The 26,949-nt window shown below is 42.1% G+C and overlaps 2 protein-coding genes across 4 annotated transcripts in view; one reads left to right on the top strand and one right to left on the bottom strand.

Moving 5' to 3' along the window:
• HPGDS (hematopoietic prostaglandin D synthase) overlaps positions 1-26,334 on the top strand; it is a 33,144-nt gene extending 6,810 nt beyond the window's left edge. The window contains exons 2-9 of one of the 3 annotated variants that reach the window (XR_012775549.1): positions 4,173-4,235; positions 5,623-5,764; positions 16,763-16,855; positions 18,908-19,017; positions 22,489-22,587; positions 23,275-24,304; positions 25,371-25,611; positions 25,860-26,334. Coding sequence is in view for 1 of the 3 variants with exons in the window: in XM_075500581.1 (XP_075356696.1) it covers positions 5,632-5,764; positions 16,763-16,855; positions 18,908-19,017; positions 22,489-22,587; positions 23,275-23,439 (600 nt within the window). In the remaining 2 variants the exon portion in view is untranslated. Of the gene's footprint in view, positions 1-4,172; positions 4,236-5,622; positions 5,765-16,762; positions 16,856-18,907; positions 19,018-22,488; positions 22,588-23,274; positions 25,341-25,370; positions 25,612-25,859 lie in introns of those variants that run through there. The other 2 variants (XR_012775548.1, XM_075500581.1) reach the window with 2 other exon arrangements.
• A 26-nt stretch (positions 26,335-26,360) lies between these two features.
• SMARCAD1 (SNF2 related chromatin remodeling ATPase with DExD box 1) overlaps positions 26,361-26,949 on the bottom strand; it is a 46,222-nt gene continuing 45,633 nt past the window's right edge. The window contains exon 24 of the mRNA XM_075500580.1: positions 26,361-26,868. Coding sequence (XP_075356695.1) covers positions 26,807-26,868 — 62 coding nt within the window. The 3' untranslated portion in view covers positions 26,361-26,806. The remainder of the gene's footprint in view (positions 26,869-26,949) is intronic.

The raw sequence follows: 26,949 nt of genomic DNA, 5'->3' as shown, positions 1-26,949 counted from the left end.
TCTTGGTCTGGCTGCAGTTCAAGCGAGGATGACGACACTACAGGCAGCCGAGACCTCCAGCTTCCCCTTTTTGGCAGGCCCAGGGCCGGGGCAGCATTGTGTCAGGTGCTAGCTGCTGTGCTTTCCATAGGTGACTCCTAAATTAATGAAGAACCCTCATGTTAAATAAATATACATACAGTGCAATGCATCATCTCTTCCAGGCAGCCGGTTCGAGTCCCAGATTTTTAGAAATACCCAGGTGAACCTTAAACCAACCCCACAAGTCTTGCTTGCTGGAGGGAATAGTTGGGCTTTTTTAAATCCTCTAACAATGATGAAGCCTTAAGGCAAGGAAACCCTTAGTTTCTCACGGTGCAAAGTACAATTAAAGCGGACTTTGCACCACGAGGTCCTTTGTCAGACTTTGGATGGATGTGACAAATAGCTCAACTTAGCTGGTTTCTCCCCATCTGCCCCCAGCTCAGGGAAAAGCTCTCTGCTGCCTGTCGCCTCAAACATTAATAAACTTATCCAAGAAAATGAAATAAAGTGCTGCCTTTTGTTTTTATTTTTTTTTCTGAATTCATATACTGAGTATCTGCATTCAGGTTTTGGTGTCTGTTACTAGCCTGAGGAATAGTTCCTCGTATTACTTTGAGGGCTGGATTTTCCAAAACAGAGATGAAACGCTGTTCCTCTGCAAAGTCCAGCAGAGTTTTGGTGTTTCCTTCCACGGGGCGAAGGCTCAGGCTGGGCGTGCAGGACTGCACAGCGGCTGGCAGAGGCGGCCTGCTCGGGGCTGCACAGGGCACGCACCCAAAACTCCTCTCGAGCAGGCGAAATGCAGGCAGCGCGCTTGTGCTTCACCCTGTAAAACAGCGTGGGGACACATACGCTGTCACCCAGTAAAAGCAAAAGCAATGCATACCTTGCAGACACTGGGACTGTTTGCTTCTGGATCCTCCCGGTACGTTCATGCAGTTTCCAGTCTGCCAGGGCTATTTCTCTTCTGTACTAGTGCTATCTGAAATTCAGCGTTTTAGTTCTCAGAGAATGACACTGATTCCTTCCTGGGCTCTGGTTTTTCACTCTAATCTTGCTTGAAGTTTTCAAACTGATTGCTCGGTCCTGCTTCAACTGGAATAAAAGCATCCCAAATTCATCAGGTAATACAGTATCTCCATAAAGACATGAACAGTCTTAAATTATTTGAAATCTGTCCTAAGATGTCCGAGATGCTTGTAACTTCAACCTGAATTTTGACTCATGAGTAACGTGGAGGATGCCGCCTTTTACACATATTTGACCTTCTCTCAGATTTTCTGTTTGATTTTGTCACTGAGTGGCTCCAAAAGTTGAATTTAATCACAAGATCCACTAATCTTCTGTTTGAAGGTATGTTAAAGCCAGTTAAGCTGGCTTTAAGAAAGCCACAGAGGAAAGTTAGAAAATCAGCTAAAAGGGTCAACAACTTTAAAGTGTTAAAGCCAATTTAGTAGTAAATTTAGACTAGTTGAGTTCACTGCTTTGGAAGTTGTATGCGATAAAACTGGGGCTGAGGTTTCCACAGGTGCTGTCAATGTAGGGCAGAGCAGGTGTACAGGTGTGTCCCAGCCATGTATTCATCGCTTTAGAAATTGAAAAACCACTGCTTAGATGGCAGATTTATTGGCAAAAGGTAAATCAGCCCCCTCCTGCATTTATACACACTTGGCTTTGCAATGAACTCATCTGAACAGATTTAATAGCACTAAACAGGTGGCTAAATGTTTGCAAGTCTAGGCACTAAGGTCCTTCCCCCACCAACATCTTCCAGTATTTTTAAGCCATGACTAAATCTAAAAAAAGAGAAATAATTTTAAATAATTTTAAAGATTCCCCTGCCCCCCCAAAAAAAAAATCCAAAAGCACAAAGTCAAAGACCCAAAATAGACCTTTTTCCCCTCGAAGTGATATTTTTCAATCATTTAAGCATTTTGGACATTTTTTAAAGGGTTTTAATTTGTTTCTCATGATCTATTCCTTTACAAAACACACTGGGAAAATGAGGTAAAGGAGGATAAGGAAAAAAACCAACAACTTACTTGTATGTTTGGCAAAAAGCTATTCCAAACACAACCATTTCTTTCATTTAGAAATATATCTGTAATTGTTTAGGAAGCCCTACTCCTGACATTTCACAATGAATACAAATAAAAAATAAAACCTACAAACATTTATAAAAACATGCTTACAATAAAGCTGTAGAGGCCTTTAAAATGTCAAGTATTTTTGGTAAACTCACTGTAAGGTTGGGTTTTTTTGGTTCACCTAAAAAAATTCGTAAGCTTAAATGTGCATCAGCACTGCAAATATTTGATTACTCCTTATGGTGTATTCGTTAGAAATTTGTTTAGCTTTGCTTTAGACATTTCAAACAATAGTTTCCACTGCTTCCTTGACAGCCCAAAATATTCCAGAGTCAAAGACTTCCTGATCTTCAGCCAAAATTCCCTTTTCTTTACATCATCTCACTACTCCTGATTATACATGTCTTTGTATATAAAGTTCTCCCACAGTAAGAATTAGACTCTTTCAAAGTACTCGCCACCAGAAATGTTACGCTTCACTCATCTCCAGCCCGCTCTACATATAGCTGTCTACTGCCTTCCTCATGACTGTACCTTAAAATCTTCTGTTCTTGTGCTTTTAAATGCCTTTCAGCTGTCAACAACTTTCTGCTAACACGGGGCTAAGGGGGCTAGAGGTAGCTGAGATACTGGAGCCATTTGTGAGCGGTGTAGTAAGTCCAGGGCACTGGAATTTCTGTTGCTGTTTATGAAGAAAGCTCTGCGGACACCCCTAACGAAGGGCAGCAGACACTGGGGTTTGCATGCTAAAGGTCGTGTCCTCTCCAAATGCAGATTGAACCAGAAGTATTCGCTTGTGTGCTGCTTTTGGCTGGGACAGAGTTAATTTTCTCCACAGTAGCTAGTATGGGGCTGTGTTTTGGATTTGTGCTGAAAACAGTGTTGATAACATAGGATGTTTTCGTTAGCACTGAGCAGTGCTGACACAGAGCCAAGGCCTTTTCTGCTCCTCACCCCACCCCACCAGCGAGGAGGCTGGGGGTGCACAAGAAGCTGGGAGGGGACACAGCTGGGACAGCTGAGCCCAGCTGACCAAAGGGATATCCTATACCATAAGGTGTCATGCTCAGCATATAAAGCTGGGGGAAGAAGAAGAAAGGGGATTGACGTTTGGAGTGATGGCGTTTGTCTTCCCAAGTACCCGTTATGCTGATGGAGCCCTGCTTTCCTGGAGATGGCTGAGCACCTGCCTGCCCATGGGAAGGAGTGAATGAATGCCTTGTCTTGCTTTGCTTGCGTGCACAGCTTTTGTTTTCCCTATTAAACTGTCTTTATCTCAACCCATGAGTTTTCTCACTTTTACCCTTCCAATTCTCTCCCCCATCCCAGCAGGGGGGGAGTGAGCGAGCGGCTGCATGGGGCTTAGTTGCTGGCTGGGGCTAAACCACAAGTTGCCTCTAAAAAAATTGGAAAGTAAGAATCAAGTAGGTTTTTTTTCCCCCTTTTACTCCCAAATCACTAAGTCATGTCTAGTTTGAACCTCAGATAACACATGCTCTTTTAGAAATGCCATTCCTCGCTCTCAGCTGACCACACAAAATCAGAAGCAGGGGGAAAAAAAAAGCTCCAAGCTCATCCTCCCTGCCTACATTAACTTTGTAGACATACAATCCAAACTCATCCTGCATAAATAAATAATAAAGTATAATAATATATAGTATTATTATATAAGCACAATAAAGCATAAAAAGTAACAAATCTGGGCACAAAATTTGAAAATAGAGTAGCAAAGTTTTGCTGGTTACCTAAAACATGTTTGGAAAATTTGGAATTGTCAACGTTTTTCTCTTTAGAGAAAGAAAGAGTTACACCTGTAATCTGCGAGCTGTGTTCGCCAAGCAGCAGACAAACTTATTTTGTGGTAATTAACACATCTAGAAAACTAACCACATCCTAATGTAACTAATTTTGCCTGCAGCTTCCCTCTTTTATACAGCGCAAAGGAACACGCTTCCTTGACTTGAAAAAATTAATTGTGGTGGTGTCTTTGTTTTGAAACACTTGTAGATATCTCCATTGGTAACTCTCCTCTCTGCTCCTGCTTCTCTGCTGGGCCATCAGCTGTGAAAAGTCTCCACTTACCAACAATCTCTTCTGGCCCTGCTGTGTGCTGCGGGGGAACAGGTAACTTCCACAATAAGTTGAGCAGCCTGCAATGTGCTCATTTGCTGTGATTTTTTTTTTGCCTTTGCTGCTCTGAGGATGCAAAGTAGATGTTTTGACTTTTGAGGAGAAAGCAGCAAAGGCAGTTTGCTCTTTTCAGGGTGAATTAAGTGCAAGCTTTCCCAGTTTCTGAACAAAGAGCCTCTCCCTCTAAAGTGAAAGCTGATGATACATCTGCCCTCAAGCATACGTTTTCAAAGGCAAGATGACTAAATAGGGGGGTGTTTTTATTGCAAGGTTATGTAGTAGCACTTACTCATTAAAAAAAAGTCCCCTTTCTTTCCTAGTGCGGATGATCTGTGTTGCATGTTTTATTACTAACACTCTGAATCTGATGGTTATAAAAGAATGGTAAATGACATGCAAGGTCTACTTTAAGGCCAAAATGAGAAAGGGTTGTGCTTTGGGTGAGGAGGTGGATGGTTGTTTTAGTTTCTTTTAGCCAGTACATTTAAATCTTAGCTGAGCTCGTAGATCTCTCTTATTAAGGTGCTATATCTGCAGAGTTTAAAAGCTTACTTTTGGTTTAAAGCGGCCTTAGCTGTTCACCTTTCCTGCACCATCCTTGTTGTACAACCAAATTCATGAGTATTTTCTTTTGTTGCCTGTTACACCGACAAACAAATAGAGCCTTCCTGTTACATGATTCCTAGCTACAACAGAAGGAAAAAAAAAAATCACATGAAAACCTAACAAAGTAACTTCAAGTTTTCTTTTGGCTTCTGTACAAGAAACTGAGAATTTGATGACAATTTTATCAAAACAACAGTATAGACTGGTTTCCATAGCAAATTTTCCTTTTAAAATAACTTGGGTCAATTATCTACACAACTAGGGTAATAGTTAATGAGAAAAATCACAACAGTTTGGCAATTCTCATGATTTGGTCTTGGAGGAAGGTCTCCATAAGCAATAGAGGCTGAGCAGGGCAGGCTTGAACAAAATTGCTGCTCAAGACAGCAACTATCTTCTGTTACAGTATATAATTTTAGATTTGCACTCTGAAAAACACTTTATAAAAATGGCCTGAGTTTGGAGTCACAAGAAAAATAAGTGAAAGCTGAAAGTTCTTAATATGCCTGAAAAAAATCAAGCCATCTTTCTGGAGATACACAAGGAGGAACTGCAGGTTTAACTGTCATTGTCCACGTCTGAATATTGTGGCTGACAAATGCAGAACGAAAAGCTGTGACTAATGCAATGATTGCAAAGTACAAGACATCATGGCTTAGTGTAATATGTCCTTTGCATTGTACAAGCATGTCTTTCAAAAACGAGCATATGGTGCGCTTTTGTAAAGGGAGTTGAGTTACTCATATCTAAAGCAACACGGTGTCTTTCCTTTCAGGGATCCAGCATGCCACAGTACAAGCTGACATACTTCAATCTGCGAGGACGAGCAGAAATCAGCCGCTACCTGTTTGCCTATTCGGGCAAGAAGTATGAAGACCACAGGATAGAAGCAGCAGACTGGCCCAAAATCAAACCAAGTAAGTAGCACAGGATCTTATATCTGAAGCTCCGCTAGAAACGCTGTCAAAAAGCAAAGCACTTGAAGAGGTACCTATATGTTTCATGAGCAGAAATACATTTAATTCTTGGCTTTAATTAAGCCTATGGGAATTTTATTGTCTAGACAGCCAAAATGTCATTCCTGATGCCCTCACAGAAGTCCAGATTCAAATCTTCAGACAATCTAAAATGACTTACCTGCTGTCACCCAGCTGGGCTTTTACTCCTTAGCAATTCAGTTCCACTTTTGTCTGCCTAAAGCTAACCAAAGCATGCTAATCTTCTCAGGTTCTTTGGAGGATATGGTCTCAAAGACCACATCGCAGCCTTCACCCTGGGTTTAGAAATTCAAATTGGAAATAAGTGTCTAGAAGGACACTCCTATGCAACCAGAAAGTTCTTCAGAGAGGAAAAGTGATGAGAGAAAACAAAAAAAAAAAATCAGCTGATATAGCAAAGAGAAAACAAAAGGATCAAAAGAGATGGTAGAAAATAATTGTTCCTAAGAACAAGCCCTACCAGCCCTTCCAAGAGTACTCTGCAGACTACTGTACCCCACCATTTCATGTTTTTTAGTTAAAGTAGCCTCTTTCCAGCTATTAAAGCTATTTGTTATTTCTGTTCATTAAATTAGCCTTAGTTCAAATGAAACAGATCTTGAGTTTAGAGACTGGGGATATGAAATCAGAGATGTCTGTGTCTTCCTTTCATGGATTTGGCCCATATTTTGCTACACAGGCTATGACTTTTCACATCCAGAATGAAGAATAACGCCTTTAGTTTGGGGAGAAGGCACAACTAATGCACAAGGTGATTTCTATTAATCAAGCAATGTTTCTTGATAGGCTTTCACACCATTTAATAAGCCCAGCCAGTGGGCTACCAAATTCTTGTAGGGCACAGTTAAATTTGGTCTTTCCCATAATGTTTGCAGTGAGTTGAACGACAAATACTCAAGCACTGCTGCTCTCCAAGTGGCAGCTGAAACCATCTGTGGTGCTCAAATCTAGAAAACACTAACAACCCACAGAGTGGAGTGTAAATGAAGCAGTGAAAATGGGGTATTTTCAGTTAGGGATGACTGACTTTGGAAACCTTTTCTTTGTGAGAGCTTAAGCCTGTTGACCATGTGGTATAGCTTATTTCTCTCCCATCGCAGTTCTCAGGGAAGCAGGGTAGAAACCAAAGGTGAGATTGAGAATTCAGATGGACTGAGGAAAGCTCTGCATAAGCCTTTTTCATACTTAACTATGCACATATTCGCATGTACACACACCCACTTATGTCCTGAAACAAAGTTCAGAGAATATTAGCGAAGTATAATTCTATGTAGAGTTTTGCATACTGATTTTTAAGCAAGACAAATTAAAAAGACAAAGCATAAGTAGTGACTTAAAGGCTACAGAGGCATTCATATCCTAGGATAAGATGTTCTAACAGTGGATCTATCAGCCAAAGTAAAGGCATTGCATCTCTCTCTGGATATTGATGATGGCCCTAATGTCCAAGCCAGCGCAAGACACAATGCAGGAAAATCCTTCCTATGCTTTTCTTCAGTGCTCACATCATGAACCTCCCAGTGAAGTTTTATATGTATTTTACTTGTTCACTACAGTGTATGTCTAGCTGCAATGCTATTACCACCAAAACACTGGGAGCACAGGCACCCTAGAAATCCTAAGCCACAGAGTTTGTAGCTGTATCTGCTGCATTAACGAATGTTGGTTAAGTCATTTAACCATTGGATGTCTTTGTTTTTCTTTGTGATGTGAAAGGTTTGTTAGCAGGTTTACCAAGGGTTAATTAAGACTTTTCGTTTTCTCTGCATAATGGCCTTTCACAGCAGCCTCTACTATGACTGATCCCTAGACGAAATTCCAAAGCAGATAAGAAGTTTAGTAAAATGTGGGAGCTGCTGCTCTCAGATTTGTGAAATCATCTGTGCAAAATTTATGCTGGCTTAAGAGTTATTTGAATTTCAGGCTTCTGTAGACACCCAGTCAGTCAGTGGATGGGAACTGGAATGTATCATGCTAATTGACCAGGAAAGTGCACCTACAAAGCAATAGTTGCATGCACGTCTGAAAGTGCTATTACATCTCATACCAGGGTGCTAAACTTTTGCTTCTGGAAGGCTCCCTGAATCCCAGCTCAAGCACTAATGTAATGGCGGCATTTGCCACCAGTGACATCTGCATTGCAGACAATATGCAAGTTAAGAGGTTCATCAACTAAAACAAGAGTAAAGGTAAGGCTGCCCAGGGAAGCGGTTGAGTCGCCATCCCTGGAGGTATTTAAAAGACGTTTGGATGAGGTGCTTAGGGACATGGTGTAGTGGTGGTCTTGGTAGTGTTAGGTTTAGGGTTGGACTCGATGATCTTAAAGGTCTTTTCCAACCTATACGATTCTGTGATTGTTTGTATGTGTAACAATGTAATGCTGCTAAGGAAATTGCCCGGAGATCAACTAGCTGATAACTACCTCCTCCTACTCCTCCTTTGTGAAGCAATCGTTACTCATTGTTATTTCCAGACAAAGTAATCTCCCACAGGCAAATCATTCAGCAAAACTCTGAATAAAAGCTAGCAACAGGGCTTTGCAGTAAACAGCCTTACACTGTACAACAAGACCAATAGCCACTGCCCCAATCTGCCCAAGGGACCTCAACACTGACTTTGCAGGCCATGACTCAACGCCAGAAATGGTTGCCTCCTAGCTAGGGACTAGGTGGTATAGGGTTTGTGTGTCTTTACACTACAGCAATATTGCATACAGCAGAGATGCACCATTTGCCATAAGGAAAACAAACCACGTGCATTCTCTACTGTCCTGAACTTTCAAAATGCGCCTCAGCTCCCTCCGTGGAGGCAGGGATTGAAGAGGAAAAAGCACCAGTCCTCAGGAAAAAGCAGCAGGTAACAGGATCCTTGCCAAAAAAGTTCAATTACTGTTGTGTTCAACAGTAAATATGAAAGCAGGGGATCCATCCAACCCATTGCACATACGAAGCCATAGTTCACTCTGCTGAGAGATCTTCTACACTACTGTCATTCATATTCTGTATTTAGATCTTTCTTATGAAGCTCAGGATTTGAGTTTTTTTCCCATTTTGTCTGGACTGGGTCTACTTTAAAAAGAGATGAAATAAAGTAGCAGATTCTAGTCAGTCTCATCCTGGTGAAAACCAAGGGATGGTAAGTGTTTAGCAATGATAAGGGGAATTACAGCTGCATTTGATGTAACAGCAGCTAATGTAATAGCGATGTGGTGCACCGCTTATTTTGCAACCTTCAAAAATCATTAAAATTGGTCCAATTAATTGAACTAATTACATAATTATATATTGAGATGAGATTAGAGAAATACCAGACAAATTGCTATGCACACTTGCATACAGCATGTTTGCATTTACCCACTTGCCTGTGAAAGATCTGAAACCAGTTTTGACTGCAGAGTCTGCAAGTACAACATAATGTCCCTCTTTTCAAAAACTTCAAGTATGATGAAGTAAGATGAAGAAAAAAATACTTAGGAAAGAAGTTTGGACACAGAGAGCACTTCATGTTTCTTGAGCTACTAAGGGAACAAATCAAAGAATTCAAGTTTGTCTAAGAGCACAAGGAGTCAGGTCTCTGCCCAGAGAATAATTTTGTGAAAATTGATGAAGCAAACCTAAAGTAAGGTTTTGCAACAAATACCAACCTCCCAGCCAAATCATCATACCATGTAAACCAGAAAATACTATCATTATTCTGAAGAAAATACTTATTTCTCAGTTCTCCTGTAAAATTGATGGGAAAATAGAAAATGTGTGCATTAAGATTAACATGCAGAAAGGCCCTTTAGAAAGCAGACTTGCAGCTGCCGCAAGTTTAATTTTGACCTGGGCTGAGGAGTGTGATGGGCCCTGTTGCTTGTTTTGGCATTTTTTCATGTGGCTCCCCCCTGCAAGCCGTCATCTTAATGGTCCTTCAGGCAAATAAGTAACTCCTCGCTCCTAGAAATACTGTCTCGCTTGATTTGGTTTACACCTAAGTGGTGCTTTTTTTGTGCGAGAGGGAGGCATATTATAACATAAACCCCTGTGTCATTTGGCTTATACACTCTGAAATTAAAATTTCTGTATCTTAACATTTCTTTTTTTCCCTTCTGTCACTAATTAGATAATCTTTGGTAAATTTTCCAGTTGCTGATTTCAGGCAAGTTTATAATAGTTTATAATATAAACAAGCTTAAGCAAGCTAGCATGTAAGTATTAGCGTTGACTAGCTTTAGCACAGAATTTTAAAAAACAGAAGAATATCAAGCAGCAGCTTTACATGACTCTTCACTCTACATAAGTCAATAATTATTTAAATAAGTAAACAAACTCACATTTTACGTTTCCTTTTGAACAGACTTTGACTTGACCCTGCCACCATTTAAACCGTAGTCAATTCAAGGTCTATACACTGTCACATAATAGACTCATTCAAGATCTGTATTGCCATATAATAGGCTCCTCACAAAAAGCATCATTGCACTGACAGAAGTCAGGATATACCAGAAAATCCACTGTAGTGGTGCACAAAGTTACCATCCCCTTGAGATATTAGGCTAGCACGCAGTAACAGCTTTTGTTCTGTGGCTCATTCAGGGAATTTGAAGCAATGGCAATTACACAGACTTCATCATCATAGCAAAGGGTGCGATTGCACTGACGGCTGTAACTGTCCCATAAACTGCTTAGGAGGGGTGGAATGGTGCTTGAAAGGTCCTCACAAAACTTGACAGACTAATTATTACGCTGAGAATACTTCCAAGATAATAGATAAATCTTGAGAGGCACCTGACAGCAGACAAGAATTCCTCAAGGGAGCAGTTGTCCTGTTTCCTGCGTGACTTGCTGCGATGTAGCTCTAAGATGTGTAAATAGCTACCTTTGGGTAAAAAGTAGAGCTTAGCAATCGCTTCCACGGAGAATATGAGTTGTAATAGCTACCGCACTAAAGCTGGGCTGAGGTTAGATCAGAGCACTGTCCTGGTCATCCCTTTCTAGAAGATATGGATTCTGGATGCCTCCAGCTCCAGGCAAATCACTTCCCAGGGGCCTTGCTCCTCTACCAGCCTTACAAAAAAATCCATCTTTCATATACTTTGCACCTTCCAATAAGAAGTATCTCATATATTTGTTTCTCATGATCCAATTTAAATATGAATGGAAAGGAACAGCAGTTACGGTTAGTTTTCAAGGCAAAGGAGAACTTATTTTGACAGAGATTGTAATAAGAAGCATGGCTGTTGCATTTATTTTCCCCCCACCTTTGACCAATCCAGCTGCCTTACTATTGCATCAACCTAAGCTGCTTGATTGCAAAGCCATTAATTATTCAAGTTTTGAGGAACAATCAAATGCTTAAACACAGGCTGCTTAGCATCCTGTGGCCATGGATGATTTCAATACAGGCAGGAGGAAGCATGGGGAAGAGCAGGTCAGCTCGGGGGAAACAGGGGAACCTGAACTCATGTCTGGGAGCAAAGCTGAGGTGAGTCAGGATAAATGTGGGGAGGAAAGAACAGAGATGAGGAGGAGAAGAATAATGAAGAAGTTAAGATGAGTGGAAAAGGAAGAAAGAGCTAAGGAAGGAGAAAATTAAAAACGGTATCTGCCTAGGGGCTCCTCTGGGCCAGGGAGAACAGCGGTGAGGAGCACAGCACAGCGCTAAGCTCTGGTTTCTCCACACCAGCAGCCAACCAGCCTGGCTGCCAGGCTTGGGCAAAACCGTGCTCAGCTCTGTGTTGTGTTTCCCCTCCCTGTCCTTAACAGAGAAACAGGCCCACACGAGCACCGTCCCCTGGGTCGTGCCCGGAGGATGAGCTAGGAGCTTATGGGCAAAGGGAAGGCTTGAACGCTAGTGAGAACCTATAGGCATGCCAGGATGGGAATAGTTATCACAGCCCTTAGGGACTTCATGGGATGGAGACAGTTTATACAGATGTCCTTGCTTTTAACACATAACAGGCTTCATCTCCCCTGCTTAGTATCCAGCAGAGACGATATAAACATCACAGTCCTAGACGCAAAAGCCAACCAAAATTAAAGGATGTATAAAAAGGAATTCATCCAACTTCTAAACATTGCACAGATACTTCAGTGAGTCCTTCATAAAATGAGAAGAGAGACTGCAGATCAGTCTGATGACTTACACTCACCCTCTGTCAAGGTTTTCTTCATGGGGAGTATAAAGTCTGTGCAGATTTCATTCCAGCATGCAATGCTAAAAGAAATGAATAACCGAGATAACAGAAAAAGCAAGAATTTGCTGATGAAAGTTCAATTTAAAGAAGACTACAGGTTTAGTTATCCAAACAGGCTGCTTTTTAAAAACCCCGTTCCTCTTTTCAGCGAGTTTTTAATCTAAATCCGGAAATCAACACAGGCGTTCACAGCGCCTTCTACTTCAGATGAGCAACAAAGCGAGCAGAAACTAAAAGGGAAAGTTCATATGTTTTGTGCATGCCTGATAAATGACGCTGTTTATACGATGACGGCAACAGTTTTTTGTAGCTTTCCTTCTTAAAACGTATTTGCTCAAGTGGGAGTCGGAAACTTTGCAAGACAACATTGTTTTGAAAACCGTGGAAAGGGCATCCATATGGATACACAAGGGTATAAACTGACGTAAGTACGAAGCAGCCCCCTAGCCGATCAAGGTTAAAGAAAAACTAGCAAAGTGACACGCACATCCTTGCAGTCTGCACTCCTTTGGCTTAACTGTTCATTCACGATTGCTCTCCAATGCATGCTGTTTCATGATTTGCCCCCACAACCCTCATTCTACACAAATGAGACCCCTCTCATGATCCAGCTTCATGCCACCTCTTTCACTTGCTCTTCTAATGTAGGAGCCTGGCAGGAACCGACCTACATGCTTTGTTCATCTGGAGTCACACAAACCACGCTTTTCACCAAAAATGTGTAGAATTTAGCAGTTTTAATACAATGCTTATACACATGGTACATTCGGACACCCCCAGAGGTTCCTTGAATGCGTGTCGTCAATGAGCAGAGCTGGGGCCAAAAGCACCGCAGGATGCTCAAAGCGAGCCACAGAAGCCCATATCCATGAGTCTAAGGGTAACTCTGCTTAAATTCATGTATAGACAGATGGTTTTCTGTTCTAGTTTGGAGCCGAGTAGATGGCCTGGCTGTGGTTTTTGCTGCGCTTCAAAAAACGAGCTACGGGCGATGTGTCCAGAGGCCACATTGAGGTCATTTGTCAAACCCTGACCTTGCCTCCAGCAAACTGCGCCCACCCAGTGTGAAGGCTCTTCTCATCCTTCCTTAGGATACACTGCGTGGCACAAATCCACCCCCCTCTTCTCCACTTGGAAAAGGAAGTCTCCGGTTTTCACAGGGAACACATTCCTGCCCACAACAGCCAAATTTATATATACAATCAATCTCCTGGGTTTGCTATGAATTTATCAATATAGGAAATTGTTCTTTTAAGTTACAAGAGCAAAAAGATACTTCACTGCAGGGCACTAAAAGCTTTCGTCTTGCTACATGAATTTTGGATAATGATGTTTCAAAGGCAAAGAGATTTTTTTTTCCCTAAAATTTTCCAGACTGAAAATGCAACTTTATAAGCCATTACACCTTCTCCTCCAATACAGAGGAGATGTACTAGAAATACTTTCTGCCCCTTGACTGTTCTTTGCTATTTTCTTCAGCTGTAAAGCAGCCTGGATATCTGCCATACTTTCTGGTGTGCAAGAATAGCGTGCCCTGCACCCAAGAAGAAACGACAGATTTTTACAATGATCTGCACAGAACAAGTGTGCTTTCTTCAAACCTCCCAGAATTGGGCTCATTTACAGCTTATTAACTCAATACTTGAGAAAAGTCAGTGTATAATCATATACATACACTCTATCAGCAAGAAAAAAAAAAAATCTACGTTCACATTCAAATCACTTTTTTTTTCCTGTTCTTTTTAAGAAAAAATCAAATGTCATTTTGAGCACACAAGAAAGGAAGGAATATCTCCCATTTACCACCATCTGTTATGTTTTAAATGGTCCATTGTTTAGTAATAATGGCAATAGATATGCTGCCTCTTAGCAAAGAAACCTCAAGCCTCACTATAAATCAAAGCATAATGCCTTTTGGACATTTAAGGTTCACAGGACAATGTGCAATAAAATCTGCTCTCATTTATTAATTTTATACTTGCATTATGAACCATGCAAGTGTATGGATATTTCTATTGCACACAAAACAAAGCTGCATTTGTGTATTTTTAATTGTAAACTCAATTTCTTTTCCTGGAAAAGAAATTCCAGGAAAGAATAACCAGGTCTTAATCAAAATAGCTCAGCACTGAGGTGGAAGCACTTCGTAGGCATTACTCATGTTTTCAAGGAATGAACAGCAATCCCTTGAATTCTGTGAACTGCTAGGAAAAAAAAAAAAGGGAATGCAGAAATGGCCAGATTCCTGAGAAACAGAACATGAGAGATTACTACCACTCCGCCACCCAGCTGCCTTTCACACCTTAATCCATGTTCCTCAGCTGTCAGAAAGATGCCTCCCTCCTTTTGCTGTAATCAAGGGTTTCTTAAAAAAATAACATATCTATACAAACAAACCAGCTTTCATTTTCCTTGTAGTGACCAACAAAGTGAAACATCAGTCAAAGCTATGGCTTTTAGACTTTCCCCGTATGTAAACACGGCAGAAAATGGTCTGTTTGGTTTCTAGATGAAGCAATTGTAGTTTCCCAACCTAAACAGCGATCGTCATCGTGTTTTGACAGTTATTGCTACAGAGACTGGCTTAGTCAGTTGACGGAGTCAAAACTGCATCAGCCCAGTGGCACTCCTACTGGGGCCTCCGAAAAAGGCTGGTTAACCCCTTCAGGGGCAGCAGTCATTGCTCCTGAGCTGGCTACGCTTCTGCTGTCACCTGTTGTCAGGCATCGGTGTACAGCCTTGCGCGGTCAGGGGGGATCTGGAGTGGGCTGTAGGCTGACCACGCTGGCACGTCCAGCAGTCACACGCGCTCTCATCCCCTTTGCTCGCACTTGCTTGGAAGACGCGCTGGCGTCCTGCATAAGCAAACGTTATTTCACAGCTCTGTGGCTTTGGAAGCAGCGATACTCAGGGCACTCTGCACCGTTAATCCACAGCGCAGAACCAAGGCTTTTCTCATTTTTACAACCAGAGAGCTTTTTAGTTTAGCGTTTGAAGATGCATGTTTTCCTCTCTGGCTTCTCAATGAAGCAATACATGGACTTGCCAGGACCTTGCTGCTCTCTGGATAACAAACATATGAAGTCCTCTGTGCAACAAGTCTACTATTGTTTCAATAACAACTAGCAGTGCACGCTTTCTCTCTGGGGTACAGCAGCTAGTGCTCTTTGAGCTCTCTTGCTTCTGCTAGTCATCAGCATCAAAATTTATACCAGCTTCACAGTGTGCTGAACTTGGGGGGGGGAATAGTTATCATGAATACTGTGTTCAGATGCAGAAAAAAAAAAAAAATGCACAGACGAGTCCTGGATGTCTTGTGCAGCTGCCAAATTAATTTTGCAGATACAGATTTGACATCTAAGAGCCCCTACCTAATGCGATTCACATACTGCATGCTAAACCACAGAGCCACGTGGCAGTGTTCATCATTGATGATGTTGATTTGATAAACGGGTCACAAATGTATGAGGTTTCATTATTTTTTCCTTTTCATTAAGAACTAAAAAAACCTCATGGAATAGAAGTGTCATTCCCGTTGTCCCATAAAGACAGTTCTCTTGGGTTTGAAAGCACCTTGCATGTTGCCAATAGCCAATGTTCTCACTTTTCCACTACCGCCCTTTTACATTGCAAGACAGTCTTAAGATGGGCATACATCTTATTTACATAAAGTGTAGTCCAGATGAAAATCAGGTACAAAGCATTTGGCTATGACCAGCACTTGCAATCACGTACTTGGAATTTATGAAATAGCATCCTTTGAAATGCAGAGATTTGAAGTTCCTCTGGTGAACAATACTGGGTTCCCACGAGCAGATTCTCAGTGCCCTAAGCGCGACAGTTTTTCCCAGCCTAAGCTTTGCTCTGAGGTTCCAGCCCCATTTGATATCATGCCAGCAGCTTCTCGAAAACATGGCAAAACAGCAGTCCAAGTTTTCACGTACATTATGCTACTAAATTAATAACTGAAAAATAAGATTTATTTCCTATGTCAAACTCTCTTACAGATATCCATGATGCCTGCTTAGTTTGTCTTCCCCTATACTTAAAGCCTGGAGGCTTCTTCCCCATGATTGACTGAATTTTTTTTTTTTGAGTGCAAGCCAAGTCAAGTAAATTTGAGTATCTTCTTAGCATTTGCAGTTCAGTGTGAAAGTTATATTTGTCTCTTGGTGATGACTGTCGAGTGAAACGTCTTGTCACAATATAAGTTCTGAAATACAGATACTGCTCTGAATCACTGCTTCTGAGTTTAAAACAAGTGTAAATGAAAAAGCACCTTTGTAGTCTTTACCTTTGTAGTCTTTACTCTTACTTCATACCCCAGCTGGATCCTGCACTACAAAATGTTCAGTAGTACTTTGCTTAATGTTGGCACGCACTCTCCTGGGGAGGAAAAAGCAGGGAAGAGAAGGAAAAACCAAGATTCCACTGAAAAGTTTCCCTGCATAAAGAATCCAGGATATGTAGGAGCACATTCAGCCTTTACAGCACAAGGCTAGGAAATAGGAAATGAAAAACCTGGTTTCTATGCTGTAGTTGCCTTCTTGCAGTGTGATCTGATTATACCCTTAACCTTACTTTTTTTTTAGTCCATGCATTTCCCTACAGAAACACTGTGAAACTGTTAAGTGCAGTAACAATGCATGGTGGTAAAAGTGCAACTATTACAGACTCCCACTGTTAAGGGCTATGATTTAACTTTTGGTTGGTTTGTCTTTTTTTCTTTCTCCTCCAAGCTATCCCATTCGGCAAAATCCCCATTCTGGAAGTAGACGGAGTTACCATTCACCAGAGCCTGGCAATAGCAAGATACCTTGCCAGAGAATCAGGTAACACATATTTGACTATTTTCTTGCTCTGTTCTGCACCTACCTTTAATGCTCAGGAAAAATACATCCACAGCAAAAACAGAAACAAACCAACACCTTGGCAAGCCCAACCAAGCAGAAGTCAACGCCAGCATGGCAGTACTGGTACTAGTGCTTTTCCCAGGCACAAACAGCTAATGGTTATCAGCCTCTCGTTGCATCTGTAATTTGTCTGCCAGTGCCTTCCTTACCATAATTTGGTGCCAATTTTGCTCGCTGGGTTGGGGCTGCTGTGGCAACCCTGATGAGATCTCAGGCTACATCCCCTGCGGTTCCAAGATCAGAAAGAAGAAAGAGAACAAGGCACATTCACTAGGATGCTGTACGACAGGGTTTCGAGTCACTCAAACGTCACGTAGAAAGTAAAAAAGAAAAAAAACAGACCAAAAGAAGATTCAAAGTAACAACCTGTAGTATATTGTGAAATGCTACGATGTTCAGAGCTGAAGTCATGTGGCTGAGCTCTGTATTTGCACCGTTAAGTGTATACACCTAAAAGAAAACTCAGAAATAATCCCCCTTACGTCTGATTGAGTTTCCCTTCTGCATACAGTACCTGGGGTTTGGGCTGACTTCTCCAGCCAATAAACCTTATTCACCTGTCACTGCATGCCAGAAAGCGTGTACCTGTGGCTTCCCTAAGGCTCTCAGGGCAGTTTCCCCTCGAGCTAAACTTTGAGCTGCCAGGCTAACCGGAGAGACGATCAGGAGGAGGAGGTTTTGGAAGCATTAGAGATTATCACAGTCAGCAGGCAGAGCACTCTGAAGCAGATTTAGGCAACAATTCTGAGCTGGCAGAGGGATTAGATCAGATGGTGACACCACTTGCATCTTTAAATACTTACATGCTATGGAAGTACTCGACCGGTTAAAGTGATATAAGACTTTGTAATGCAAGTAAATCAAAGTAGTCAGGGCTTGCTTTAGGTCAGCAAGCTGTCATTCAAAACCATCTGCAAAACGGGTCTGGTCAAAGGTTTGTGGTGTGCTGAACGTCAGCAAGTTGAAGAGGGGGGCTGGGAAGCGAGTACTAGCCTACTTTTTTTACACTCCGAGCAAAACAATGTAACCCGCCTTTCAAAATACCTCACATTTTCCAACTGAGGAAACGGGCAGAAGTGCAGAGCCCTATTCTTCAAGGCGCTAGCACAACATATTTTCAAGCATGTCTGCAATACTGTGTTCCTGCCGATTTCCTCCATCCTTGATACAATCTACTACTTGCAAGAGAAGAGAATGACGAGCGTCCACCTGGTAATGAAAAATGATGAGAAAGCCTGCATTCCACCCACGCTGCCTCCCTCCCCGTCTCCTATCGGGAGGCTCATCTGGAGCTGCGCTCCTTTTACAGTCTCAAGTTCTGACGTAGGCATTCCCCCAACACCTTTTCCACCGGCTTGCAACAGCCACAAAGGCTAGGGTTCTGGTAAATGCTTGCAAACTCAGACCATGCTGTTCTCCTTTTGGTGTTAATCATGCTGTCAGCTACAGCAGGAAAAAAAAAGCATGCATGGAAGAGGAAAGAAAAAATAGTTAATTTCACAGTGAAAACTTGCTACTCCTGCTGTTAAGCCTGCAGAAGTGTTATTAAGCCTTTAAAATTAAGAAATGGCATTTTTAGGTGCCTGTCACTAACAACTCTTTACCGAAGGCTCACAGAACTTGATGCCCAAGAGGAGAGGCACCTCCCTTGCCTTCAAAAGCATAAAGTTTCAGTAAGGGAGATGACTTGGCAGAGGAAGGGCATATGGTTCATGGGAGCCGCAGAGCTTCCAGGTAAGGCTTAAAGAACTGAGAGAGGAAGAGAAGGATGACCGGAACCAGCACAGAGGTGAAAGCATGAACGCAGGTCGGTGGAACAAGAGTGAGGGGGAAAAAGTAGTAGCATTGAGAAGACTGCAGGCAAGCCAAAGGATAACAGGGGAGGAAAGCAGATTTGTAAACAAAACAAGGTTTGGCTAAGGTGCCCGATTACCGTGTAGTAACCTCCCTTCTCATGCTTGCTTCCCACAGGTCTGGCAGGTCAGACGCCTGTGGAACAGGCACTAGCTGATGCCATTGTGGACACCATAGATGATTTCATGACACTGTTCCCTTGGGCAGAGAAAAACCAGGATGTGAGAGTAAGATAATCACTAATTTAAACAAAGATAGCACATAAGCCGTGACTCTGTACCTGAGCATCTCCTCTGGAGAAACTGCCGTGTGCCAGCCCCTGGGCCCATTGCCTCACCTCAGCAAAGCTGAGCTAGAGGAGCTCTGTGCTTCTTCCTCCAGGCTAATCCAGCCAAGGCCTCCTGCTCCCTCCCACCTCCTCCTTCACAAGATTTTTTTCACCCTCGGTGGAAGCAATGACAAGGCCACCATGAGCTGCCCCTCACTGGTTCACCTTGAATCAAGGATGCCATATGCGCATACATCAAACTGCTCTTCAAAGGGGAAAGACAGGACACTTCCATCCCAGCCGGCACAGTGCAATACCTGTACCTTTTTACAAACAGAATAAGCACGTATCTCTCTCTCTTTGCTAATTGAACAGGATTAACAGCTCCATCCCGCTTCCTCTGCATCTTGATTTCTGCATCTTGATTTCTGCATCTTGATTTCTGCATCTTGATTTCTGCATCTTGATTTCTACTTGGCTTTTAATAAGTATCAAGCTTCAATAACATCAGCTGCCAGGGACAATGCTTTTCAGCTACCAGGGCAGTGCAGGACAGCAGGCACTGCTACAGAGGGGAGGCAGCACGCCCCTCCCTGTCACTGCGACCACGCGCTTCAGACCCCTGTGGCCCCTCCTCGGTCCTCTGCGCTGCTTCTGCAAATACTGATGCCAGGCCAACACGCTGCCATGGCTACTTTAACACACAGTCACGGGCAAGTCCTACAGCATTTGCGGTTTTTTTTTTTGGCATCAGTCCAGTCCCTCTAACCAGAGCCCCAAATGCAAGCATGCAGGTCAGCTGCTGGGGAAGAGGGTGATGGATGAGTTAACTCCAGCGTCACCATGGCTCCGCGCAGCCCTGGCCCAAGCAGATGACCTGACCCTTTTAGGGAAGTGCTAGTGTAACAACAGGTCTCACCATTACCTACCAGTGCAGCCGCCTTCCATTTATGCAAAGCTAACATTTCAGATACCCTAGTCTATCTTATTACAGAAACCACTGAGTACAAAATGTTGACCAACACCAATAATAAATAATGAAACGATACGAAAGTGCTCTGAAATCTTGCAGGGGAAAATCTGAAAGTGTATTTGGAGGCTTTAGTGTTCAAAAATGTGAATTACTCAATCTCCTAGTGATTTCCTGAAGTTTCCTCATTTGAGGAGGGGAGGTTGGCTCACGATTTTTAATCATTTAGGAACAGCCACGCTATTGCTAACACGTTAGCGTAGAAGAGCACCACTGCCACAGTACTGCTACTCCTTTACAGGAAAACTCCCACGATAAAGCCTGCGTGTGCCCCAGCTCGTACTCAAGCACTTCTCCAAAATAAGGACCCAGATCGTGTCACCAGTGATTAATTTAAAAGGGAAGAGAGTTCACAGGCAATGCTAACATGCCTGTACGCACGTGTGCATGCAAGGGAGTGTTTTGGGGCCAAGGAAGATCGAGAAACTTACTTTCTGAGAATCTCTTAACATTTTTCTCACTATTAGCTGCTCTCCCTCTCTCCTCCTGGGTCCACTGCCACCACCTTGTGGTAGAAGTGGCATCTCATGGTCACACAAGGCCAGGTTTAAGTAACTGACACACAGTAAAGTCAGAAAACTTCCCCAGGCCTGACAAGTGATTACAAGAACACACATCCCTCAGAGAAAGATGAAAGGATGTTTTATGCTATCTAGCCAGTAGCAAAGAGAAAACCAAGCAAGGTGAAGGGAGCAGAGGTGGAAGCTGCCCATGGAAGCTCCCTCCGTGCCAGGCACAGGCTCTCCCTTCACCCTACACCCCCCCAAAAAAATAGCTGGCATTGCAACACCTTTGTCATGCATTGCTGGAGAGCTCCAGAGTTGAGACAAGGAGGTCGTGCCAGTCTGGAAGGTGGATCCTGGTCGTGTCCCCATCAGCTCCACAGGTTGACTGTGTACTTCTGTAGCTGGGGGAGGTCATTACAGTCACGATCACACAATAGTTTGGGGTTTTTTTTGCAGGGGGGGCAGGGGAACTTACCTAAAAAAAGGAAATGCTACAGCACAGGGTACAAATATGAAATTTCTGGACTGCAAACTTTTGGCTGTTACTTGCAGTCACAACATTCGGTTACTAAGCTCTTCCCAGATAGCAGAAAATGATGTCAAATCTTTGAACACGTCTGCAGAAATACTGATTTTATTTCAGCCTGCATTTTTTGGGACCATTTGGGCTGCTGCCCCTCCTAAATTTTATTCTTTTTCCATTAACCTGAGTTTTAAGCTGTTGAAATAATTCTGTTCCTGTATAGCAGTGCTTATTTAACCAAGCCTGATCCTTGATTCCTCCAAAATTAGGCCAAGCACATTAACTGCACAAACCGTGCCACATGGGGCAGACTGGGTGATCACAACAGTCTGCAATCTCAGTTGCTTCCATGCAAGTGAGAAGAGAAAACGAGAAACAGTTTCCCTCTCCAAAGGAAACAGCTCACCCTTTAAAAGCAGCCTTAAAACTTTCTGCTATGGGGAACAGCTAGTGGAGAACCACCACCATATACACAACCTCATCCTTCATCCATTAACATACAAATACTAAGGCCCATACCCTTCAATGCAGACTTCAACCTTTAAAAACATATTTTAACCACCTCAAATCTCATTGCTGCGGAGACAAAAAAGCAGAATAACCTGCTAACATAAAAGTTCAAAGATAAACACAGCAAAAGCTCAAAACCCAGGTTCCACATCTCACAAGAGAAGGGCTGGTAGAAGAAAGACAACTGACCAGCATTTGACTGACAGCACAGAAAGACTGAGCTTAAGGGATTCTGGAAATTTGAGACCACATACACTAGAAAACATAACATCCAAGAGAGTCCCAAAAAATGACCGTGAGACATTGGGAATATATTTTATAGATGCATTCTTCCCAGTCTATGGCAGGGCTCCCTTCTGGCTGCAGCTGGGTGGCTGTTAGCTCAGAGAAACAAGCAGCATCGCCCCACACATTGTGAAGCAGCATCACCCCACACATCGTGTCCCAGCATCCAGGAGCTCTCAGATGTTCATTAAGGGAGCAATCAGCTTAAGTCATGGCTCACTGAGCCAGGAATGCTGTGTTTTGGGCATCTAACCCACTTCATGGGTAATTACCTCAGCTTTCCTAAATTCTATAGTACCCCTTTGCATGTATCCAAATGACAGTTACCTCTGCATTTCTTTACTTATCTTAAATAATTGCTGTTTGCTGTATTAATCCCGACTGGGATGTTAACACATTCGTTCTTCCAAAGAGAACTGAGAGTACTCTAAAGTTTGGGTCAGACCAAATGATTTCACTGTCACCTTTCTCAGATTTCAGCTTTCTTTTTCACAAGTGAGAAACCCCCAAAAATTCAATTTTGCTGACTGCTGTGCTTATGCGTTGGTGTGCATCTCTGTTCTGTTCTTCCCCCAGAAACGAGCATTTGATGATATCCTCACCAACAAAGCACCTGAGTTACTGAAAGATTTGGATACTTTCTTAGGGGATAACAACTGGCTGGTAGGGAAGTCTGTAAGTATAATTTTTGTTTCTCCATTCCAATCAGGCTGCCAGAAAAATAAAATCATTGACTAGTGTTGAATTTCTGGATTTCATGCCAGCCCATGAAACAACTCTCGCCACTCTTTTAACTTGTTGTTCTTACCAATACACAATTGGTCGCTCAGTTGCAAAGTGAAAATTGTTTTCTGTATTATTAGAAAAAAAAATGAGGCACACCAGCACTAGGATCTGCATTTTCTAAATCTATTTAGAAGTGTGTTGACACAAAACATAAATGCCTTTGTACTAGTTAATACAGATGGGAGTTGTTTAGAACTCTGCTTATAACCACTGATCAATTTATAGGACAATATGAAAAAAACCTCTATGAAAATGTAATCCCCTTTTTTACCCAAAACTGTTTAGAAACTAATTAAAACACTTTTCTGCAGCACAGTTTCAGCAGGAAAGATTATTATTATAATGCAAGTAATATTTGTAGCAAGGGCTTTATTTAACCAATTTTTACTTAAGTCAAGCCTTGCATTGCAGCCTAATTACTAGCTCTGAAATTATAGGCTTAAAAAAAAAACCCCACCACCTTACACAAAACAGATCAATTCATGTTTCATTTCCGCAGTTTGCTGAGAATATTAGTAGTCCCAGCATTTGAGATTACCAACTAAAATTTACTGCTTTCTCTCCCATTTCCGCCAGGTAACATGGGCCGATTTCTACTGGGATGTGTGCAGCACAACACTTCTGTCCTGTAAACCTGACCTGGCAGACAACTACCCCAGGCTTTTGGCTCTCAGAGACAGAGTGCAAGCACTTCCAGCTATCGCAGCCTGGATCCAGAAAAGACCGAAGACTATAATGTAGATCAGCTGTTCAGACTGGAAAAAAAACAAATGCATGTTTAGTTTTCAATGTGACAAGCATCCTAAGTTATTAATTTTAGAATAATTTAAATTCATTTCAGATGAGTATGCTATACCAAATCAAAATCTACCACTTGTATCCATTTATAGGCAAGAATCTGGAAAGCTAATTTAGTAGAGTAGAGCCTGAGGGAGAGGTGTGGTTTCAACCACATTCCCCCACTACTAATAAAGAGCTTGATCAACCCAATTAATGTTCTGTGGCTCTCAAAGGGAGAAGAGATGAATAAACCTTCCTGGAGAGATGCAATCTCAACAATACTTTGTTTATTGTAGACTTTCAATCTGGAGGAAGACAGGCTAATCAACAGAGAGGGTAAATGTGTGGGAGGACTAAAGACATTAAGCAAAAAAGAAAAGAAAAAAAACCCTACTTAGTCAACAAAATTCAAGCTCCTCAAGCACTTTCTTTAGCCTCTTGAAGTTTATGCTGTGCCACTGGGAAAAAAACAAAACAAAACAAACACCCACCCCCCACCCCCAAAAAAAACCCCAAAACAAAACAAAAAGCAGCTGCCCAGCTGAGCTGGTGCCCACACCAGCACCAGTTCTCCATAAGCACACCAGCTGCAAAAACATCCAGCAGCTCAGGATCTCTTCTAGTAAGCAGGAGACACAAATTGGGGGGCAGTGGTGGCAGGGATGGAAACCAGGTTTAGAACAAATGAACAAACAAATAGTTTGCTCTTCCGGCACTGGGGAAAACAGGTGGTGGAAATCCTGGCACCGTGGATGGCTGTAGATGCAAGTAGTTTACACAAACTCAAGGGGAGACAAGTGCTTGCAAGAGGACTCCACTGTATGGTGTAAGCAGATAAACCACAAAAAACTTGGGCAATCCTCTGGGCTGAAAATGGCCACTGTCAGGAAAGTATTTACCCTCACACCATAAGTATTATTTCATTGAATCGTATGAGTGACACTAACCAACCACTAACAGTTCAGAGACAAACCAGGTATTGGCAGAATTGAGAGCAAGGCCCAATCTTCTGCTCATTCCAATATGGTATCTCTACCTGCTTTGCAATTCCTTGCATGCTTTGTTCTAGCTCTTTACAGAATTTTCCTTCTTCAGCTCCCACTATCCTCTCTTCTTCAGCAACAGACTTCATATAGTTGTATTCCCCCCCCCCCCCCTTCAAACCCAATGACTGAGGTTGAAGGAACCTCTTGGAGGTCATCTGGTCCAAACCTCCCGCTCAAGCAGGGCCACCTAGAGCCAGCTGCCCAGGACTGTGTCCCAACAGCTTTTGACTGTCTCCAAGGATGGTGACTCTACAACCTCTTAAGACCCCCAATTAAAGAGGGGACAAACAGTTACAACAAACAAAAGAAGGCAGAAACACATATGAGCTTCATAGCACTTAGAGACAGATACTGACCCCAGGGGTCTAGGGATGTGATTGTTTAACTAGTAACCACTGCTCAGCCAGACTACATTAACTGATTACATACACATACCACACTGAAACACCACACAAATCACCCTGTAGGGCAGGCATTTTGTTTCCTTTCACATTTGAAGCAAACAGGTGAGAACATGCAAATACAACAGGCTAAGCGCTGGGCTAGGATCGTGCTCAACAGAAACAGACAATCTAATTAACTGCAGCATTAAACACGTGTGGTTGTCTGTTACATCTCACTATTTAGTCCAACAAAACAGGTGGAATTAAAGAAGTGCGGTAGACAAACTGATTCTTACCCTTCTCCCTTCCCATATAATAAACTATTTCTTCACCCTATTTCAGCTGTGCACTTGGAACATGCAGCACAGCCACAAAAGATTTCTAGTAAAAGCCAAGTAAAGTTTAGTTCAAACTTTGAAAACATTTTAAAAGCTTTCATTTTCCATCCATTTTGTACTTGCAGAAATCACGTACATTGGAAAAATTACCCACAGCCATAACCAAACAAACAACAACAAAAAAAAGATGCCCAACTTGCAGATCACCTCACTGACTAATCACCAGCAGTATCTGAAGACATGCTGAAATACTGAGCAACCATGGACTCCAGCTCCTCTTCCCCATTCTTCATACAAAACCGTTTAAGTTCCTTCAAGAGATGCAACAAGTGTCTTCTGACTGTGATAACCACATAAAGAAAAGTGGTAAGTAACTATCAACCCCACATTGCAAACCAGAGTGAATTCCAGGATGCAGTCCTCCAAGAGATACTGCCTGGTACAGATTTGCTGAGCTCTGCACAGAGCATACAGCAGCTGAGGCTTTAACAGAGGGCAGGGGCAATAAGGACTTCCCCATACTTTGCCTTCCCCCAGCTTCTAAAAAAGCAGCGGTCTGAATCTTAACTACTCTGAGTTCAAAAGACCAAATTTCAGTCTTTTCCTCTGTCCAGGGAAATGGACATCCTCCTGTCCTACCTCCTCAAATCACATCATGCCAGCAGATTATAAACTTCAGATGGAGGCACACCTCATCATTGCTACCACCAAAGCTCTTCATTTCACTGAGATGAATTCAAAATTCACTGAAACTTCAAGAAGAGAGCAAGACATAAGCTTTGTGTTTAGGGCACTTCACTGGCAGAGTGCAGATCTGGTATCTACACCAAGGATTGACAAAAAAATTGCAACCTGGGTGAAGAGTTCCATTTGGCAGGAATTCTGGTTTTATAATCAGTATCCCAACACAACTGTGATTAGAGTACAATGAAACATTAGTAATTAACTGCTGCTGAATAAAGCCAAGTCAGTTCAAATGGAACATTTCAGCTAGTTTGAGAGCTGCCTATTTGATTTATAACATGCAAGTTACCCCCCCTGCCCCCAAATAACCACAAAACAAAAACATTTTGTTAATCTATGGAATTTTACTTGAACAAGTTGATACAAAACCAGTACGGTACATCAAATGAACCAAAACAAGCAGAAACAGACTCGAGCATTGTCAAATAAGGCACATATAAAAAAATCTACACGCGTAATCCAGTGAAACAGACAGTTTATATATATATATTTGGAGGTAGAAATAATTACAAAAATACTGACAAATCTTAAGCAGTAGCAGATTTGTTAAAACAATTACTACTTAGGTCCCCGTTTTGAAAAGTGATCTGTAAAATAATGTTTATTCAGCATCCGATGTTGGCACATTTGGGCCATTTATGTTTTTAAGCATCAAAAGAATGCTATCGGTATTAAAAATTTTCAATACCATGAGGAATACAATAAAGAAACTACAAAAAGTTATAAATGTTCATAAAACTCATGGTCATCAGTAACGTAAGAGTCCTTGGGGTACAACATCACCTTTCTTCCTTGAATTCCACAACGTATTTACATTTTAGAGACCTAACGAAGCTTTTAATAGTGTGGCTATATCTGCTGGAATGGTTCCTTCTTCTCCTGAGGAATAAAAACAAGCGTTAGTACAGCTCAAAATCTTTCACATAAACAGATAAATGTCTCGATCCCCAAAACTGTACA

The sequence above is a fragment of the Mycteria americana genome, chromosome 4 (assembly GCF_035582795.1).
Source record: "Mycteria americana isolate JAX WOST 10 ecotype Jacksonville Zoo and Gardens chromosome 4, USCA_MyAme_1.0, whole genome shotgun sequence".
Taxonomy (NCBI): Eukaryota; Metazoa; Chordata; class Aves; order Ciconiiformes; family Ciconiidae; genus Mycteria; species Mycteria americana.
This window is presented reverse-complemented; position numbering and strand designations above follow the sequence as displayed.